Here is a 21,539-nt window from a genome sequence, read left to right as displayed (position 1 = left end):
CACACTTGGAATATTGTGTCCAGTTCTGGTCGCCCCACTATAGGAAAGATACAGAGGCTTTGGAGAGGGTGCAAAGAAGGTTTACCAGGATGCTGCCTGCACTGGATCACTTGCCTTATGAAGAAAGGTTGAATAAGCTTGGACTTTTCTCTCTGGAGAGAAGGATGAAGAGAGGAGACCTGATCGAGGTGTACAAAATAATGAAAGGAATAGATAGAGTCAATAGCCAGAGACGTTTCCCTAGGGCAGGATTGACTGGTAAGAGAAAATATAGTTTGAAGATATTAGGACGAAGGTATAAAGGAGACGTCAAAGGTAGGTTCTTTACACAGTGTCGTGAATGCATGGAATGCCTTGCCAGCTGTGGTGGTGGAAGCAGAGTCATTGGGGACATTTATGCGACTGCTGGACATGCACATGAATAGCAGTGAGTTGAGGGGTGCATAGGTGAAGTTACTATATTTTACATTAGGATTAAATCTCGGCACAACATCATGGGCCAAAAGGCCTGTTCCGTGTTGTACATTTCTATGTTCTCCCCTTTAGAAAATAGTCCATGCTTCAATTCTTCTTACTAAAGTGCATGATCTCACACTTTCTTACGTTGTACTCCACCTGCCACTTCTTGGTCGACTCTCCTAACCTGTCCAAATCCTTCTGCAGCCTCCCCAACCTCCTCAATACTACCTGTCCCTCTACCTATCTTTGTATCATCTGCAAATTTAGCCATGGTGTCTTCAGTGTGGAGTGGCTGAAAAACATGAATGGAAGAAATCACACTCTAAAAAAGTTTTGAACTCAATACGGACTCATTGCTGCATAAACTGAACACTACATTGTTTGACTCAGAGGTGAGAATGTTACCAGTGAGCTATGGTTATCCTGTTCTCTGGTCATGAATGACCAAACTCACTCAGGGCATTTATACACACCACTTGAAGCTGGAAATGTTGTAATGAACTTTGAGAAATTATGTATCACTTCAAATCAGAAAGGGGTACAGTTCAAAAAAGAAATCCATGTTTATTTATCGCATCTTTTCTGTCAAAAGTGAAAGAATTCTTACAAAATGCTCGCAAATATTCAGGACAGTCTTCAGGTTCCACTGGGTCACTATTCTAACTGGATTAAATCTCAGCCACACTACATCACAGCACACTTGTTCTCATCTGACCGTGTTAAGACTCAACAGAAAACAATTGACCTTCTTTCGGAAATAGGGTCCTGGCTGTTACAAGAGTATCAACCAAGGCCTAAAATTTGTAATCCAGTTCATACTGTATAGCTGAAAACAATATCTCAACAACCGATTGAGGATAAAGAATTTTCACCCTTAAAGATCCAAGAACCGAATTATTGAAAAGTACCATATTCCAACGCTTCCATATTAAAACATTGGCAAAAATTAGAAGATGTCATACGGCACTAAAACCATATCATTATATTTGCTAGGTGTTTAGTTAGGAGCACAGCACTTAAATAACATAATAGAATGACCACAATATGATCAAATTCATCATCAAGATGAAAAATGATGCAGTTAATTCTGAATCCAAATAGAGGAAACTACAACAGTATGAGGCACAAGTTGGCTATGACAGATGGGGAACATTATTTCAAAAGGGCTGGAAAACATTCAGAGTTAACATGGCTGAACTGTAGCCATTGTTTATTCTTGTCTGGCACAAAATAAAATGACAAGTTATGGTTTGGCCACCTTCACAAGGGAAATTAGATAGTATTAGATCTATGGAAGAAGCATAGAAATTGGCCCAAAAAAACACCCAAGGAGTGGCAGCAGTTTATATTTCAGCAAAGTATGACAGTAATTTTGGAGGGAATATAAAGACAGACTGTAAAGGTTTCTTTAGAAACACACAAAAAAAAACAATGGGTGAAGGCAAATATAGGTTTCTTATGGTCATAAAGGGGAATTTATAATAAGGAGCAAAGAAATGGCTGATCGAGTTTGGTTCTGCCTTCACGGAGGACACAAATAACATATCAGAAATGTAAGGGGCTAAGAGAGTTGCTTAGAAATGGAACAAATCTAAACCTATTGATATTGTGACACCAATATCCAATTTTTGAACATCAGATTGAACAACAGATTGGTGGTCGCTTTTAGCGAACGCTACACATATCAGATTGTCAATAAATGCTTGAAAAAGTGCAGACAACATCTCTGACAGTTCAGCTGATTAAAAGGAATTTATAAACTTTATCCAATGAGAACAAGACTCTAAGGTTCATTTGTTTATCTATGCTGAATCAGTTAATCTGAAAAAGATGTCAGCTGGAAAAATTCCTAAAATGACCACTGCATCCTACACAGAGGAACATAGAGAAAGCCTATTATGCTCAAATGTGATATTGAATGACAATAGGATTGAAGTTACTGCAGCACCCTATGTAGCTAATCAATCAGCATTTACTCAGAACACTGGTTCACATGAACAGCTATTTGAGATAATGCATTAAGAAACATACATTATCAACTTTTGCAGAGCAGAGGAATTGTATGGCATAAAAATAAATTGACAAAAAACATTCAAAAACAGTGACTTTTCAAACATGTGGCAGTACTTATCATTGTCATCATGACAAATGAAAGAACCAGCGTAACAAATTATCATAGCGTAATGGATGGAGGAAGGGGAATTGGATAAAAGACATGACATAAGTCTTGGGACTAATTTTGGGAGCCATTTTTGCAAGCTTGTTAGAGTATACTATTTTTCCATTGGTAACAACTTTGCCAAAAAAGAGCAATTCTGTGTGAGGACAGTTAAGTATAAGTTTGAAAAATTATAGTGCACTGCAAAATTTGTTTTTCTTACAGGGTAAAAAGCAGCAGCATTCTAGAAACAAGAGTTTTATCTTACTAATAATGATGTTTGTTTGGAGCATAATATAGGTTTTTAACATTTGTAAACAAAACCTACCCACTGACTATTCTTATGACAGAGTATGGAAATTGAATGAAATCGCCAATAAAAAATATCAAGACTCATTTTCAAGCTAAAATCTCCATTCTGCAATATTTTCAATATAAACATTAAAATTTGTAACCATAAAACTAAAAAAAACCATGTTGACATCAACTTACTTCTTTATATCTGGAAGTCAGAAATTTTTAAAAACCCAATCCACTGACAAAAATGGCAATTACATTTTAAGATAGATAAAGCCACTTACATTCATTACCAGTGCACATAACTGAAACTGTTCTAGTGTAATGATTTCATAGTAACAGGGCTCCTGTGCTAATTTCAAAACAGCACAACCAGCTGCCAGACGCAAACGTGACATATCAGGTTTGCTGCAAAAAAACACAAAAACAGAAAAGTTATTTGGACAGTCATCTCTAATTTAGCCCCAATGTAGATGATGACCTTGTGTTCAATACAAGATTTTAAATAGACCTGACTAATTATCAAACATCATGTTTCTATATAAAAAAAACTTATTCAATTTGATAATATTTCTGAGCAAAAAAACATTAGCTGCTCATATAACTCACTCTGGTTTCACTTTAGATAAATAAACCTTTTGTTAAGTACGTTTTGCTATTTAAAACTAAAGCTACATACGAATTCCCAGCAAGGCACCAGAATAAATATCGCAGATTACTAAACAGCAAATAACTGTAATGTCCACATGTTCAATTTTTTTTAAAAATTGAATCGACAACTAAACTAAAGCCATAGTGAAATTAGATTTAGACAGATGGCTTTCTCTTGTCAACAAAAAGCTATACATATTGTGATTAAAAACCTGGCAAGCTAATTTACAAATGATTTGACACTCTGTTCCATCCTCATGGCAGATAGTTATGAGGAACATGAGTTTTTCAGAGGCTGTTACATGAAGGCATAGCCCAAGAACTAGATTGAAATCAAGCCCAGATTAATGACATTCCATCCACTAAGTCCTTGAAATGAAGTGTGGGCAATGTTACTTCAGTATCTAGTCCACAACAGAATAATGCAACATTTAATTCAATAATTTGATCCGTTCTTCAAACAAGCAAAATGTTTTCTAATAGAGGCCTGGAGTTTCCTTTGTGGTCATAACCAAAACCTATTATCATCTCTATTTTACTGAAGTCAAGTAAGGTACAAGTATCAGCACATGTTTAAATTTAAGTGAGTAAATAGTGTAAACAAACACACCAAGAAAAGCTATGGATTCCCAGCATACAAACTCTCATATTTAAGAAAGTGTCAACTCATTTGGCCATCATTCATACTCATCAGGCACAGAAGCTTAGGAACCTATAATCCAGGAACCTTTTCAATTGTTAATGTGACTTCAGAAACAATCACAGAATGGTTACAGCACAGGACATAACCCTTTACTGGTCATATCTCAGAAGCAGCAATTCACCTAATACTGCTCCCCCACCTTCTTCCTCTATGCCTTGTTGGAAATGCATAGCCCTTAAAAATAACTGAAGGAATCTGGAAGAGATGAAGGAATTGGACAACTCCTGGCATTCGGAGGGTTTTATCAGTATGACAAATATATCAATATGGCAAACCAAGCTTTTAAGAGATAACATGAGAGTTTTACGGATTTAATTGCTGGACAAACTGGTTTGGAAGATGCTTTATGCATAATGCTGCCAAGCAATAGTCTCTGGTTTGGAATTGATATTTTCCATTATTCCTATCAGTTGAAGAGAAACCTTTAAGCTGGAAAGGCCATACTCTGGAGTCTCCTAAAAAGCAAGTAGAAAACTGTAAACTGCAAGTATCCTTTTCTCTTCGCTGTAACATCATAAGAATCTCAAAAAGCAAATTATCAGGATATTCAACAGAATCTCATCGTCTCCAGTCCGATTTAAGATATCATTTATTCTGTGGCTGTTTGCATTTCAATCTTATCACCTGGAGATCGATTACAAGAGCTCTTCCCATTTTTATCCTTTGAGTTTGGAGTCTTGGTGCACCATGGCTTTTTTTCCAGTTGTTAAACAGTTCAAACTTTGCAACTCGCGTGTTGCTCAAGTTCTTCATCCCCTCAACAACACTCAATTTTACTTTTACAGTCCAAACCTTCACATTCTTCTGAAAGTATGGCATGCAGAACAGGATACTCTTCTCCAGCCAAGACTGAACACATGCATTTTAAAAAGGTTTAACATATCCTCCTTGTTTAGTTACCGATGGTCCACTGATAGTCAAACATACTGCTTTCTTTATTAACGACTCTCTTAACCTATCCAGTTATCTGAGCAAATATGCCCGCCAGGTCTTTCTGTTCCTGTAATAACCTATAGAATTGTACCTTTTATTTTGTATTGTCTCTCTACATTCTTTGTGCCAAAATTCATTACTTTACACTTCTCTGCATTAAATTTGATCTGACATTAGTCCATCCATTCCACCAACTTGTCGATGACCTTTGAAGTTCTACACTATCCCTTACACAGTTCAGAACACTTTCAAATTCTGTACCATCTACAAGTTTGAAAATTATGCCCTATACACCGAGGCCATAAAAAATCAATGCAAAGAAATAAAAAAATAAAGCAGATCAGAAGAAAGATACATTCCGAAACTCAAAAGTGACAATAAAACACAAACCACATTCTTTCCAACACAATAAGTCAATGAGATCAGATCATAAGAAATATGTAATGGCCATGATATTTACTTCTATTAGTGCTAAGAATTCATCCATTTTGCAATGAATTTTGCTTGCATTCAAATAAAGAGTTTTTAATTCTGTCTCTTCAATGAAAAGAAATCCTCTGAGCAAATACAGTTGGTGGCTTCTTGCATTTAGACTTAGGATGAGATTAGCAGTGTGAAGAAGCTTTGATGGACAACTGTAAAAAGACTGCAAGTCTGTCCTGAAGAATTATATTTGACGCAAAACATTAACTCTCTCTCTCTCTCTCCACAAATGCTGCCAGACCTACTGAGTTTCTCAAGCATTTTACAACATAGAAAAGTACAGCACAGAACAGGCCCTTTGGCGCACGATGTTGTGCCGAGAGTTAATCCTAATGTAAAATATAGTAACAACCTATGCACACCTCAACTCACTGCTATCCATGCCCATGTCCAGCAGTCGCTCAAATGTCCCCAATGACTCTGCTTCCACCACCACATTCCATGGTAACGCATTCCATGCATTCACAACTGTGTAAAGAACCTACCTCTGACGTCTCCTTTGTACCTTCCTCCTAATATCTTCAAACAATGACTCCATGTACCAGTCAATCCTGCCCTGGGGAAAAAAAGTCTCTGGCTATTGACTCTATCTATTCCTCTTATTATCTTGTACACCTCGATCAGGTCTCCTCTCTTCATCCTTCTCTCCAGAGAGAAAAGTCCAAGCTTATTCAACCTTTCTTCATCAGGCAAGCCATCCAGTCCAGGCAGCATCCTGGTAAACCTTCTTTGCACCCTCTCCAAAGCCTCTGTATCTTTCCTATAGTAGGGCGACCAGAACCGGACACAATATTCCAAATGTGGTCTCACCAGGGACTTGTAGAGCTGCCGCAAAACCTCGCGGCTTTTAAACTCGATCCTCCTGTTAACGAAAGCCAAAACATCATATGCTTTCTTAACAACCCTATCCACTTGGATGGCAACTTTGAGGATCTATGTACTTGCACACCCAGATCCCTCTGTTCCACCACACTGCCAAGAATCCTGTCTTTAATCCTATATTCAGCATTCAAGTTCGACTTTCCAAAACGCATCATTTCGCATTTATCCAGGTTGAACTCAACCTGCCATTTCTCATCCCAGCTCTGCATCCCGTCTATGTCGCGTTGCAGCCTGCAGTATTCCCACTCAACACTGTCCTCCAGGCAGAATACTTTCCATCTGCAATCACACTCTGCTTTCTGTCACCCAGCCAATTCTGGATCCAGATAGCCAAATCTCCCTGTATCCCATACTTCCTGACTTTATGAATGAGCCTACCATAGGGAACCCCATCAAATGCCTTGCTGAAATCCATATACACCACATCCACTGCTCGAACGTCGACCTGTCTGGACACCTCCTCAAAGAACTCAATAAGATTTGAGGGGCATGACCTGCCCCTCACAAAGCCATGCTGACTGCCTTTAATCACACTATACTTTTGCCAAATACTCATAAATCCTATCCCTCAGAATTCTTTCCAAAACTTTGCTGACCACAGACGTATGACTGACTGGTCTATAATTGTCAGCGATTTCCCTATTACCCTTCTTGAAAAGAGGAACAACTTTTGTCTCCTCCAATCCTCCGGTACGAATCCAGTGGAGAGTGAGGAGGCAAATATTCTTGCAGGCAGCTTAGCAACCTCCTTTCTCGCTTCCCAGAGCACCCTAGGATAAATCTGGTCTGGCCCGGGGGACTTATCAATCTTAATGTTTTCCAAAATTTCTAGCACATCAACATCATCAATCTTGTTCTGGTCAAGACTGTATCCCAGCTCCTCTAAGTTTTCATTTACAACAAGTTCCCTTTCCTTGGTGAAAACCAAAGCAAAAAACTCATTTCAGCTTTCCCTATCTGCTCAGACTCCACACACACAAGTTTCCTCCGCTATCCCGATTGGCCCTACCTTCTCCCTGACCATTCTCTTATTCCTCACGTATGAGTAAAACGTCTTTGGGTTCTCCCTAATCCTGCTTACCAAGCCTTTTTCATGCCCCCTCCTGGCTTTCCTCAGTCCATTTCTGAGCTCCTTTCTAGCAAGCCTGTAATCCTCTAAAGCTGTGCTTGATCCTTGCTTCTTCCACCTTACATAAGCTGCCTTCTTCCTTTTGACGAGAAGTTCCTCTGTTCTCGTCATCCAAGGTTCCTTAATCTTACCTCTTCTTACCCATCTCAGAGGAACAAATTTGTGCATCACTCGCAACAACTGCTCCTTAAATAGTCTCCACATGTCTGCTGTACCTTTTCTGTTGAACAATTGCTTCCAGTCTATACTTCCCAACTCCTGTCTGATAGAGTCATAATTTCCTTTTCCCCAGTTGAATATCTTCCTTCGGTAATTACTCCTTTCACTTTCCAAGGCTATGCTAAATGTGAGGCAGTTGTGATCACTGTCACCAAAATCTTCTCGCACCACGAGATCTGACACCTGTCCTCGCTTGTTGCAGAGCACCAAATCCAAAATGGCCTCTCCCCTCGTCGGTTGGTTGACATACTGAGTAAGGAAACCCTCCTGAACACGCCTGACAAAATTGGCTCCATGCAAACCATCTGCACTTAGGAGGTTCCAATCAATATTGGGAAAGTTGAAATCACCCATAACAACAACCCTGCTACTTTTGTATTTTTCCAGAATCTGCTCGCTTATGAGATCTTCAATCTCTCTCCTGCTATTAGGTGGTCTGTAGAAAGTCCCCAATGCGGTGGCTGTTCCCTTGCTGTTCCTAACTTCCACCCATACTGACTCAGTAGACAGATCTTCCTCAACAACCTTCGTTTCTGTAGCTGTGATGCACGCTCTGATTAGCAATGCTACACCCCCTCCTCTTTGTCCACCCTCCCTGTCCTTTTTAAGGGTTCTAAACCCTAGAACATCAAGCACCCATTCCTGCCCCTGTGAAACCCACATCTCTGTTATAGTCACAACATCGTAGTCCCAAGTACTGATCCATGCTCTAAGTTCGTCACTCTTATTTCGGACACTCCTTGCATTAAAGCAGACACACATTTAACCAATCCCTTTGTTTCATCACGTGAGAAACCTTCCCTTTTAAATTCAATATATCCTGTCACATCTGTAACTGACCCCCTCTCAGACATGTGGCTCTGTTTGCCACCCCCCTGCCAAATTAGTTTAAACCCTCCCTGTAAAAGAGACCATGTAGTCTTGGGCATACTGAGTTATATGTGTACCGCATATGCAACAATGATCAGTTTGTGTTCAGATTACATGCATTTCTGGGAATTCCAGGCCCAACAAGACAAAGGTTCACACAAGTTGAAAGTCTGATATTGAGGTTAAAACATGTCCCAGAGCTCCATAGTATCTAACCAAAGCCATCCACTGTCAAGATTAAAAGCATAAAATTTGAATCATCTGATTATATTCCCACATGCAGGAATGGTTTCTTTTGATTTCAAATTTATGGAAGTACAAAGCCAATAAGGACAATTCAGCTTACCTAGCTGTTTAAACCCATTAACGACTTTTAAAAGCAGCAAACACAGGAAACACTCAGCAGGTCCGACAGCATTTTTAGGAAGTAGAACAGTTAATATTTCAGGTTAACTAACTTAAAACTCACACCTGAAATATTAACAGCTTCTCTTTCCACAGATATGCCCTGATTTGCTGAGTACTTCCACAAAAACTTTAGGTTCACATTGTTAGGATCTGCAGCACTTCATTTTTCCTCCACTTAATCACCTACTCTTCCAAATATCTATTTATCAACTGAACTATTCAATTTCTTCCAATTTATTTGGCTCTACTGCTTCATTGAATAGTCTGTTACACATGTGCATTAACTACTTCATGGCAAAAGTGACAAAACAAATCTATTCTCTTTTGTTAAAACTTTTCGGGCACATTTCCTGATGAAGGGCTTATGCCCGAAATATTGATTTTCCTGGTCCTCAGATGCTGCCTGACCTGCTGTGCTTTTCCAGCACCACACTCTTGACTCTGGTCAGCTTATAATCAGAGTTAAATTTATGAATTCCTTTATCTATTCAGTACAAAACACACTGAATGGTAACCAAGTTTTATACTGTAACCATAATTTTCTATGGAACTATCTATTCACCCTGTGAGCTGATATACAAAACAATAGACAAGTGAAAAGCATTTAGCTGATTATTACAAACCTAATTTTCCCCTGTTCTGTCAAGTCACCATCACTATGTAGTATAGCCGTTAATAGTCTCAAGGTAGAGGTTCCTGATTTATTTATATTGGTCCTCATTCCCATCAACCACCGCACCATCATCTTCATGGCCTGTATCTGTAAAATAAAGAAATCAACTTTGAAGCATTTAAAAATAACTGAGCTCAAAGTGTATTTTGGCACTTCACCAGGGAGCGACTCTACCTCATTGCCAGGGAACCAGGTTCAATTCTACCCTTGGGTGACTATGCACACACCACACAGACATTCTCCTAGTGTCTACATGGGTTTTCTCCAGGTGCCCCAGTGTTCTGCCCCAGTCTAAAGATGTGCAGGTTAAGTGAATTGGCCAAGCTAAATTGCCCATAGTGTCTAGGGATATGCAGACTAGGTGGACTAACCATGTAAACATCAAGGGCTATACGGATAGTGTGGTATGCTTTTCAGGCAGGCAGTGTTGACTTGACAGGCCAAATGGCCTGCTTCCACACTGCAGTGATTCTATAATCCTTTTCTACACAATTTTGACCATGTTAAACAGTTTTGGCAAATAATTTATGTTCCATTCAATGAACTATTCCTTTAGTGTACATTCAGAGCTACATACCTGGCTGACCCTGCAGATTGTTTGAATCATTGCAGTGAGCTATTTGCTACACACACTTCAACCTACCATCTCTATGTAGTGAGTAACTGGTGACTGTTGACTGATTCCACTTGTAATTATTTCACAATATAACTGGTCTGAGGCTCAAGTCTTCATAAGAACTTTATTGCTATTAACCACACTGGAACCAAAGCTCATCTTAACTGGAGGGAAACAAAATTCTGATAAGATACTATTGTAGGGGAGTCCTCAATGTTTGAAAAGACATTTGACTGTGTTTCTTACATTCAAACCTGAATACCTCAAACCTGATTTTTTGGTATAGCAGGCTCTGTTTAAAAAAGGTAAATACAATAGTCTGGTAACTGAACCCAAAAAGCTCTAAACAGGCCCAAACCAAACATTAATAATTTTTAATCGATATTGTTGAACTGGAATTGCTTTTTCTTTAAATTCAGGTCAGAATGATAACATGCTGGCTCAAGCAGGAACAAAACTGCACTAATTTAATTTTAAAAACTGGTACTAATTGGACAATATTGCTGAGCAACTGTGGTTGTTTCCACAGAAGTAGAGGTGTAGCTTTATTGAAATAGAACAAAGAATTAAGTTATTAGGGCAGGTTTGAGGACCTGAAGAATTGAAAAATTCATTGGAGTTTAAGATACATACATCAGGTAGCTAAAAATTAATTGTAGAATATACAGTTGTGATTGTCCTCTCATCAGGGGAGGTGACAATCTAGTGGTATTGCTGCTACTGTTGTCTTGTGTCATTGGTGTCGATATAGGTGTGAATTAAATAATACACTGCCTTTCTATTCCTCCTGACAAAACGTACAAGTTCATATTTTCTCATATTATCCTCAGTCTGCCAAATATTTTCCTCCACTCACAACCTATTTACACTTCTGCAGACTCCAATTATGCAATAATCCTCTTACTATCAGAGACAGTTCAAGATAGCACTAGTGGGCGGCATGGTGGCACAGTGGTTAGCACTGCTGCCTCACAGCGCCAGAGACCCGGGTTCAATTCCCGCCTCAGGCAACTGACTGTGTGGAGTTTGCACATTCTCCCAGTGTCTGCGTGGGTTTCCTCCGGGTGCTCCGGTTTCCTCCCACAGTCCAAAGATGTGCAGGTTCGGTGAATTGGCCATGCTAAATTGTCCGTAGTGTTAGGTAAGGGGTAAATGTAGGGGTATGGGTGGTTTGCGCTTCGGCGGGGACTTGTTGGGCCGAAGGGCCTGTTTCCACACTGTAAAGTAATCTAATAATCTAATCTAATCTAATGATGAGACATCCCTCCCAGATCGTCTCAACGCCTTCTTTGCTCACTTTGAGCTGAATTTCGGCGGAGAGGTAACACTATTCCGACAGGTCCTGATGAACCTATCCCAACAGTCACTGCATCAGAAGTCAGATCAGCTTTCCTTCATGTGAATCCAAGGAAAGCGATGGGACCAGACGGAGTACCAGGCCGTGCACTCAGAGCATGCGCAGATCAATTGGCAGAGGTTTCCTTGGACATCTTCAGCAGGACACTGTTCCTGCCTGTTTCAAGAGGGCCAACATTATCCCTGTGCCTAAGAAGGCTCATGCAGCATATCTCAATGACTATTGCCCAGTGGCCCTAACTTCGGTGGTCATGAAGTGCTTTGAAAGGCTGGTCATGGCTTTAATCAACTCCAGCCTCCCCATTACTCTTGACCCACTCCAATTTGCCTATCAAACCAACAGATCCAGGTCAGATGCCCTTTATTCCTCCCTAGAACATCTTGACACCAAGAACAGCTCCGTAAGAGTACTACTCATTGACTACAGTTCAGCCTTCAACACTATTATCCCCTCGAGACTGATTACTAAACTTAGTGATCTCGGACTAAGCCCTACTCTCTGCAACTGGATCCTCAGTTTCCTGACCCACAGGTGACAATCAGTGAAGATTGGGGTGCGTAAACAACCCCCTGCTGTACTCACTGCATACTCATGACTGTACTGCCAAATACCAAACGAATGCCATTTACAAGTTTGCGAATGACACCACCATAGTCGGTTGGATCTCAGATGGTGGTGAAACAGACTACAGACAGGAGGTGGAAGATCTGGAAAAATGGTCCACTGAGAACAACTGTTACTCACTCCCCCCTACACATTAATAGCACAGAGATGGAATGAGGAGTGTGCGTCAAACTCCTGGGAGTAGTCATCCCACAACAAGCTTTCTTGGACTCTTCATGTGGATGTACTGGTTACAAAAGGCCAAACAACGTTTCATCTTCCTCAGGCAGCTGAGGAAATTCAGCATGATGGCGAATACCCTTGCCAACTTTTATAGGTGTGCCATAGAGAGCATTCTGTCTGGATATATTACGACCTGGTATGGAAACTATACCATTCAAGATCAGAGACAGCTATAGCGAGTGGTGAACTCAGCTCGGACAATCATAAAAAGCCAACCTCCCGTCTTATAGAATCCATCTACCAGGCCCACTGTCAAGTAAAGGCTGTCAGCATTCTTAAAGATCCAACCCACCCTGGCAATGTTTTTCTACAACCTCTACCATCGGGGAGAAGGTACAGAAGTCTGAACACACGCACCAGCCTGTTTTGAAACAGTTTCTACCCTCATGTTGTTAGAATACAGAATGGACTCACATTCATAACTCTTAACTTTCATCTGTACCTGTGTTTTTGTTTTTGCTGCTGTTTACCTATTATTTATTATCTATGCCAATTAACTATGTGATCTGCCTGTATTGCTCGCAAGACAAAGCTTTTCACTGTGCCTCAGTACACATGACAATAAATTCAATTCAATTCACAACTTAGATTTGCTGGAGGGTTGCAAAGTATTTGAAATTTTGGATGAAGGAACAAACACAAGATCATAGCCTCAGCACTGATTTCTGTGACATTCCACCCATCACATCTCAGCAACTTGAAACTAATCCATTAGAAGTACTATTGCCTAATCAATCCTCTTTTCAGACTCTTATGTTGCCTCTAATATCACAAACTCTTATTTTGCATTGAAATCTTTGAGGTGGCACTATATCAATCTGTGCGCTGTACTTGGCTTTCCAGTGCACAGCTACTCATCCACATTTGTCCTTTCCTCAAAAGAACTCAAATTTGCCAAATGCTATTTCTCTTTCACAATCATGTTGACTCTGCCCGACTGTATTGCCAAATATTTTCTAAGTGCCCATGACAACTTCCTTAACAATAGATTGCAGCATTTTTCTAATGACAGATATTTAAAAACTAGCTTTAGTTTCCATCTTGCTCTTTTTACACATTCAGCCTTGATTAGAAGAGTCCCACATTCCAATGGGAGCTTTCCAGAATCCGGAGAATTTTGCAAAATTATCAATGCATCTATAATTCCACCAGCCAGTCTCAAGACCCTGAATTCCAGGTTGATGTTAATGACACCTGGGGTCTGATCAGTTTTTAGTTCAAGTAGTTTTCAGAGTACATATTCCCTGGTGATTGCCATCGTTTTAAGTTCCTCCTACCCTTTTACCTCCTGAGTCATAACTATTCCCAGGAAATTTGCATTCTTTGTAGTGAAGATAAATGCCAAATCTTCCATTGCTCAATTTACCATTATTCACTTGCCAAACATTCTCTAAAAAGACAAAACATGCAGCTTACGAACTCATTTCCCTTTTGAATACCCGAAGAAACTTTTCCTATCTAGAAATTTTTCTAGCTAGCTTTTCCTCATACCGGAATTTCTCCCTCCTTATTTAAGCTTTTCTTCCATTCTTAGTATTCTGTCCAGTCCTCTTCAAATTTGCCTGCTTTGTATACTATATAAATTCAGAATTTATTACTCATACATTTCCTATTCACGTACTTATCCAAATGTCTTTTAAATACTGTAACTTGACCTGCATCCACCACTTCCTCTGGAAGTTCATTCCACATACAAACCACTTTCTGTTTATAAAAAAAAGCCCCTCATTTTTTTTTTAAAAAACAACTTTCTCCTCTCACCTTAAAAATATGCCATCCAGTTTTGAACCCCCTATCCTATGGAAATGACCTTGGCTATTCAGCTTATCGATGCCCTTCACCATTTTATAAACTTCTAGATGGTCACTCCTCAACCTCCGACATTCCAGTGAAAAAAGTCCAGCCTATCCAGCCTCTCCTTTATAACTCAAACCCTCCATTCCCAGCACCAGCTTGACAAATCTTTTCTGAGTCCTCTCTAATTTAATAATATTCTTCCTACAACAGGGTGACTATAATTGCACACAGTACTCGAGAAGAGACCTCATTAATGTTCTGTACAACCCTTACCTCCCAACTCCTATATTCAAAAGGTCTGAGCAATGAAAGGAAAAGTGCTAAACTCTAAGCAGCCTATGACACAAATTTCAAAGAATTATATACTTGAACCCCCAAGGTCTCTCTATTCTGCAACTCTACCCAGGGTCCTACCTTTAACTGCATAAGTCCTACCCTGCTTGTTTGACTAAACTGCAATAATGCATATTTATCCAAATTAAATTCCATCTGCCACTTCTCAACCCACTGACCCAATTGATAAAGATCTCTTTGTAATCTTAGATAACCATCTTCACTGTCCACCATACCACCAAATTTGGGATTAGAGAACTGAAACCAATGCTTGATCAAGTGCAGTCAGCTACTTCCATATACCATGTGAAGTGAGCCAAACTGGCTGAAAATTAGCTTCTGTGAAGCCAGGATCCTCCAGAGAAGTCATAGATTCAGAGATGTACAGCATGGAAACAGACTCTTCGGTCCAACCGACCGGATATCCCAAACCAATCTAGTCCCACCTGCCAGCACCCAGCCCATATCCCTCCAAAACCTTCCTATTCCTATACCCATCCAAATGCCTCTTAAATGTTGCAATTGTACCAGCCTCCACCACATCCTCTGACAGCTCATTCCATACACGTACATCCCTGAGTGAAAATGTTGCCCCTTATTTCTCTTTTAAATCTTTCCCCTCTCACCCTAAACCTATGCCTTCTAGTTCCGGACTCCCCGACCCCAGGGGAAAGACTTTGCCTATTTACCCTATCCATGCCCCTCAATTTTGTAAACCTCTATAAAGGTCACCCCTCAGCCTTCGACACTCTAGGGAAAACAGCCCCACCCTGTTAAGCCTCTCCCTGTAGCTCAAAACCTCCAACCCTGGCAACATCCTTGTACATCTTTTCTGAACCCTTTCAAGATTCACAACATCTTTCCAATAGGAAGGAGACTAGGATTGCACGCAATATTCCAACAGTGGCCTAACCAATGTCCTGTCCAACTGCAACATGACCTCCCAACTCCTGTACTCAATACTCTGACCAATAAAGGAAAGCATACCAAACGCCTTCTTCACTATCCTACCTACCTGCGACTCCACTTTCAAGGAGCTATGAAAACATTTCTTGTGAAAGACTGTTCAAAGCTTAATTCTTGTCTATTCTTTGTACATGATTCCCCTTGTGAATATCCTGGCTGCAATTTTACAGGGTGACATTGTGAGGCTGACAGAGAGCTTGGAGTAGTAAAGCTTAGAGTCGCTAGACAAAATAATTTAATAGCAAAACACTTGTGTATAACAGAAATAAAAACAGAATAAACCAAAGTCACAGCAGTAAGATAGCATACATGGAGGAAAAAAAGTAATAATTTCATGTAAATTCTGTTTAAAGGACATTGTTAAAATACTTTAAAAAAAATTAAACCGAAATGCCGGTAAAACTCAGGAGGTCAGGCAGGATCTGCATTAAGAGAAATGGATTTAATATTTCAGGTCTGCAATCTATCCTCAGAACCAGGAACGGTTAAAAACACAATAGGTTTTGAGCAAGGTGTGGGCGGGGTAAGAACAAAATGAAGTTCAGTGACAAAATGGAAGACACAAGACAAAATTACAGAAAAGTTTGCCCTGCAGAGTCAAAGGTAATAGATATGAGACAAGAAAAAAAATCCAAAAAAAAATTGTGCCTAGAGCTGCTGTACTGCTAACTGAAATTAAAAGAAATAACTAAAACAAAGAAAGATAAAAGAACAAAATGAGGTGATAGAGTTTAAAGGTGTGTTATGATCCCAGCTGATGTTAGAACTGGACAATACATTGTAGCGTATCCCAGCTTGTTAGATCATATTTGTTTTGACAAAGGCTACTTCACTAAAATCAAAACATAAACATACAATACTGCACATTTTTGTTTTCACAATAAAACAGTCAAAATGTAGTTGAAGAAACTATCTACTTATAACACACTTATTAACACACAGTTAAAGTATAAGCCACTCATTCCAAAGAACACTGCAATACAAACTAAGAAAAACAACTTAGTAAAAGGTCATATTCTAACATTTTTCCTTATTTTTGATTCTGTACTGAAATGGAAAATAAGGGTTTTGTAAGCTAATGATGGATGAATGATTGCTGTATTCTTCAAAAGCAAGTTACCCAACATGCCAAGTGAGTGTTGTTTGCACAGCTAGTTGCACAACTAAGGCAAGTCTCAGTAGAGACAATCTGAGGCCAAGGCGTGTACAGGGGAACCTCAATTAGCCGAATATGATGGACGGGCACTATTTTGTTCGGATAATTGATTATTTGGTTAATCGATTAAATACCTTTCTTCTGGGGCTCGGAGTTTTTAAAGTCGACTCCTCGTTCAGAAGGCTGCAGCAGCACACAGCGCGTGAGATCCCACCCCAACTTCGCCCGACACCACACTCCCACCCCCGTGCTACACACACCCCGCCTCCAACCCCATGCAACACCACCCCACAGCTCCCAGTCCTGTGCAACACCGCACCCGCCCCAAACCCAGTCTAACACTGCTCCTGTCCCCAACCCCGTCCAACACCGCCCCCCAATCCCGTATACACCTGCCTCCTCTCTGGGGGCAGCTGGACTGGATAACAACAAGACTGCTGCAGTTGCTTTTGTGGGCAAGTCTCCAAATTGCGCGCACGTGCACGCACACATCTTTTTGACAGGTTCTACTGTTGCCCTGTACAGGACAATGTTGGAGAGATTATCTAGGGAAGGGGGGTTCAGGGTACACCCCTCTGAAGAACTCCAGGGAAAGTGTGGGGAGAGACAGAGAGGGCCTGTTGAATCACTGTAAACAAAAGACATGATCACCGTTGGAAACACATCTTTGATGTAATGTTTCCACCGGGACCTCGAGATCTCCTTCGGATAATCCGATTTTTGGATAATTGGTATTCAGATAATCAAGGTTCCTCTGTATATGAATGAAGCTCCAGCTGACAGGTTGCCGATTGGTTTGTAGTATGGCAACCAGTTTTCGATAACATAGGCCTTCTGCCTGCCAACAACAATGTGATTGGTTTCCAGATAGCTGAACAGCTTGTGGGTGTAAATGTTTTGAGGGAAAAGCCATCAGATTCGTGAAAAAGGGCAAGTGCTACCTCTTTTCTATGCAGTAAAACACACCTTAAACCGGAATAAGACTAGTTTATGGTTTCTTCAGCAGTGCTGTTAGCTGTGGTTCTTAAACAACTAGTCATAGACTTTAAGTGTGAACTAGCAACCCTGGACCTCCTGCAAGCAAGTGGAAGTACCTGAAGACGACAGATCAAGGACCAGCAAATCCTGACAAGCTGAAAAGAATCTCTCAGCAAACCTTGGGGACAGGGACCACTGAACTGCCTTTCCAGTTTTTTTACTTTGTCCATTACACCCTTGTTTATTTCTGTTTCTCATTATAGGACATGTAATTGGGAATTAACAAAGCTGTTAGAGTTTTAATTGGTACAGTCATGTCAAAAAATCTGCAGTTAGAATCTATTTGCAATAAATAGCAATTCCTAGTGAATACAAAAATCTGACCCACGCTATCTGTCTGGCTCTAAAAGGCAAGTAAAATTAGGAAATACTGCAGGTACTTCCACTTGCTTGCAGGAGGTCCAGGGTTGCTAGTTCACACTTAAAGTCTATGACTAGTTGTTTAAGAACCACAGCTAACAGCACTGCTGAAGAAACCATAAAAAAGCTTTAACTTTTGACAACTTCAGGAGTAACAGAACATGGCCTCTAGCATGCTACCTCTGAGGCATAACACAAATGCTTTTGTAAAATAGCCACAACACATCATTGGTACAGTATTCACACCAGAGTCCCATGTCTCTAAAACTTCAATAGATTGTCACTTAAAGACTGGAAATGCAGATATCTTCTCCTAGCATTATTCATGCACCCAAGTTTAAACAAGATCATTTTCAAACAACTCTTCTGGGTTTTATCCCAATATCTTTGGGATAGGAATAACACTAACTCAGTACTATAATAGGGACACAGGAACAGGAATACACCAGTCAGTCCCATGAGCCTGTTTCATTATTCAATGGGACCAATTGATTGGTAGCCTAACTCCAGATACTTGCCATTAGCTTATATCCTCAGATTTCTGTTAAGCAGAAGTACTTAGATTTAAAATGAACAACTCATCATGCATCCACTAATGTGTGAAAGAGAGCTACAACCTCTCCCACCTTGTGTGTGCACATGTTTCCCAACATCTCTCTTGAACAGACTTGCCCTAATTTGCAGACAATGCTCCCCTAGTTCGAGAATCCTTGAACAGTGTAAATTGTTTATCTTTATCTACCCTGTCTTTTCCTGTGAAAATCTTGCAGAGTTCAATCAGGTTACCCTTTAACCTTCTAAATCCAAGAGAAAATAGATCTAATCTGAAAACCTCTCAGAACCTAACCCCTGAAGTTCAGGGATCATTTTTGTAGACCTATGTTGTACTACCTCTAACACAAATATATTCTTCAAAGTTTGTGCGAAGATTTGTAGCTCGGGTGCTCGTTGTTGTGGTTCTATTCGCCGAGCTGGAAGTTTTTGTTGCAAACGTTTCGTCCCCTGGCTAGGCGACATCATCAGTGCTTGGGAGCCTCCTGCGAAGCGCTTCTTTGATGTTTCCTCCGGTGTTTATAGTGGTCTGTCCCTGCCGCTTCCGGTTGTCAGTTTCAGCTGACCGCTGTAGTGGTTGGTATATTGGGTCCAGGTCGATGTGTTTGTTGATGGAGTTTGTGGATGAATGCCATGCCTCTAGGAATTCCCTGGCTGTTCTCTGTCTGGCTTGCCCTATGATAGTAGTGTTGTCCCAGTCGAATTCATGTTGCTTGTTGTCTGCGTGTGTGGCTACTAAGGATAGCTGGTCATGTCGTTTCGTGGCTAGTTGATGTTCATGTATGCGGATTGTTAGCTGTCTTCCTGTTTGTCCTATATAGTGTTTTGTGCAGTCCTTGCATGGTATTTTGTACACTACATTCGTTTTGCTCATGTTGGGTATCGGGTCCTTCGTTCTGGTGAGTTGTTGTCTGAGCGTGGCTGTTGGTTTGTGTGCCGTTATGGAACTGACAGCCAGACTACTGCGACCCCTAGGACTCATGAAACTGACAACCGGAAGCGGCAGGGACAGACCACTATAAACACCGGAGGAAACATCAAAGAAGCGCTTCGCAGGAGGCTCCCAAGCACTGATGATGTCGCCTAGCCAGGGGACGAAACGTTTGCAACAAAAACTTCCAGCTCGGCGAACAGAACCACAACAACAAATATATTCTCCTTAAAGTGTGGTGGCTGGATAGCTTAGTATGTCCTTCTCTTAACAGGAACACTGGTCTATATAAGCTGCTTAATCAAAGGACTTCAGAGGGCTGTCTCAAATCACTAAGAATGAACAGGAATCAATCACTCCACCGATGCGTGCTCCCTGCCAAGCTCCTGCAAAAACAGCAGTTACAGAAATCTCTAACAAACCTTGAAGTCCCTTTATTAATCTTGCTGGGCCACAAAACAATCTAAAAGGTAGACAAACTTTATTAATGGTGCATAAGTACTTCCCACAAACTGATTGAACAGAAATCATCATAGATAGATAAATCCTTAATAAGTTAAAATTCAAACCCACATCCCTCATTCACTCAATCTAAGAACTTGAGCTTGCAATAAATGAACTTAAAATACATATAAATCTCAGTTTATAGTCACAGGTATATTCCTGAAATTGTTCAACTCAACGTCAAGTCCAAAAAACTGGTAAGTGCTTACATGAAAAGATAAAGTGCTGCTCCTGAAGTTTATATTGAGTTTCAACTAGGATAGTGTAGCAGTTCAAGGGTGGAAATGTCAGCATGACAAGATGGAGAATTGAAACAACAGACCATTAGAAGCACACGATCATGCTTGCAGACAGAATTAAAGTTAAAATGATTAATAGCCTGCATTTTGTCCCCGTGGTGTTTTGGAGATCACATTGTGAACAATGAATATAGTAGGCTAGATTGAAAAAAAAAGCATACATAAATTACTGCTTCACTTGGAAAGCTAAAATAATTTACCTTAATCTACCATATCAGACTCTTTTTCGAACTTGAAAATACCTTAATGGCAAAGGCAGCAGAGGAAAATAGCAGCGTTTTTCTAAACAGCACTTACTTTTGTCAGTGTTTCAGGACAGACTTCATCATCTGGCACCCAAAGCTTTGTTGTCTTCTTCGCCGGAAACTAACAACAGAATGATAGTATCGATCCGTGAATAGTCAATCATTTGAATTTGACAGCTCTTGAGGGAAAAATCCTCACAACTGATAACAAATTTTTAATTTAGAAATAGTTATTGACCAATCAGAACAGCTGATCTGATCTGGAGAGATATTTAAAAATTTCTACAAACATGAGCTTTCTTCAAACTTTTTTCCCTCCTACCTAATAGTGCCAGGTAATGTTTAATAGGGTCATGGAAATAGCCCATAATAAAACACCAGAGCTGAAAATGTGTTGCTGGAAAAGCGCAGCAAGTCAGGCAGCATCCAAGGAGGAGAATCGATGTTTCGGGCATGAGCCCTTCTTCAGGAAGGGCTCATCCCAGCAACACATTTTCAGCTGTGATCTCCAGCATCTGCAGTCCTCACTTTCTCCCATAATAAAACACCAATAGAGTGCACTATACTAATGTGCGGTGCTGCAACAGCCAACCAGAAGCAAATATCCTGTTAATAGGAGGGTTTCCTTTTAGTGTTTACTTTCAAGATAACAGTTGTTTAACTTTGTTGTGAAA

The 21,539-nt window shown here is 40.3% G+C and overlaps 1 protein-coding gene across 1 annotated transcript in view; it reads right to left on the bottom strand.

The window, feature by feature from the left end:
* Positions 1–21,539, bottom strand: part of LOC122551064 (sister chromatid cohesion protein PDS5 homolog B-like) — a 200,162-nt gene that overhangs the window by 54,950 nt on the left and 123,673 nt on the right. The window contains exons 16-18 of the mRNA XM_043692706.1: positions 20,918–20,986; positions 9,816–9,952; positions 3,199–3,322 (exon numbers count right to left, since the gene is read on the bottom strand). Of these exons, the coding sequence (XP_043548641.1) occupies positions 3,199–3,322; positions 9,816–9,952; positions 20,918–20,986 (330 nt within the window). The remainder of the gene's footprint in view (positions 1–3,198; positions 3,323–9,815; positions 9,953–20,917; positions 20,987–21,539) is intronic.

The sequence above is a fragment of the Chiloscyllium plagiosum genome, chromosome 6 (genome assembly GCF_004010195.1).
Source record: "Chiloscyllium plagiosum isolate BGI_BamShark_2017 chromosome 6, ASM401019v2, whole genome shotgun sequence".
NCBI classification, from domain to species: Eukaryota; Metazoa; Chordata; class Chondrichthyes; order Orectolobiformes; family Hemiscylliidae; genus Chiloscyllium; species Chiloscyllium plagiosum.
Note: the sequence above shows the minus strand (reverse complement) of the source record. Positions and strands in the feature narration are given on the sequence as shown.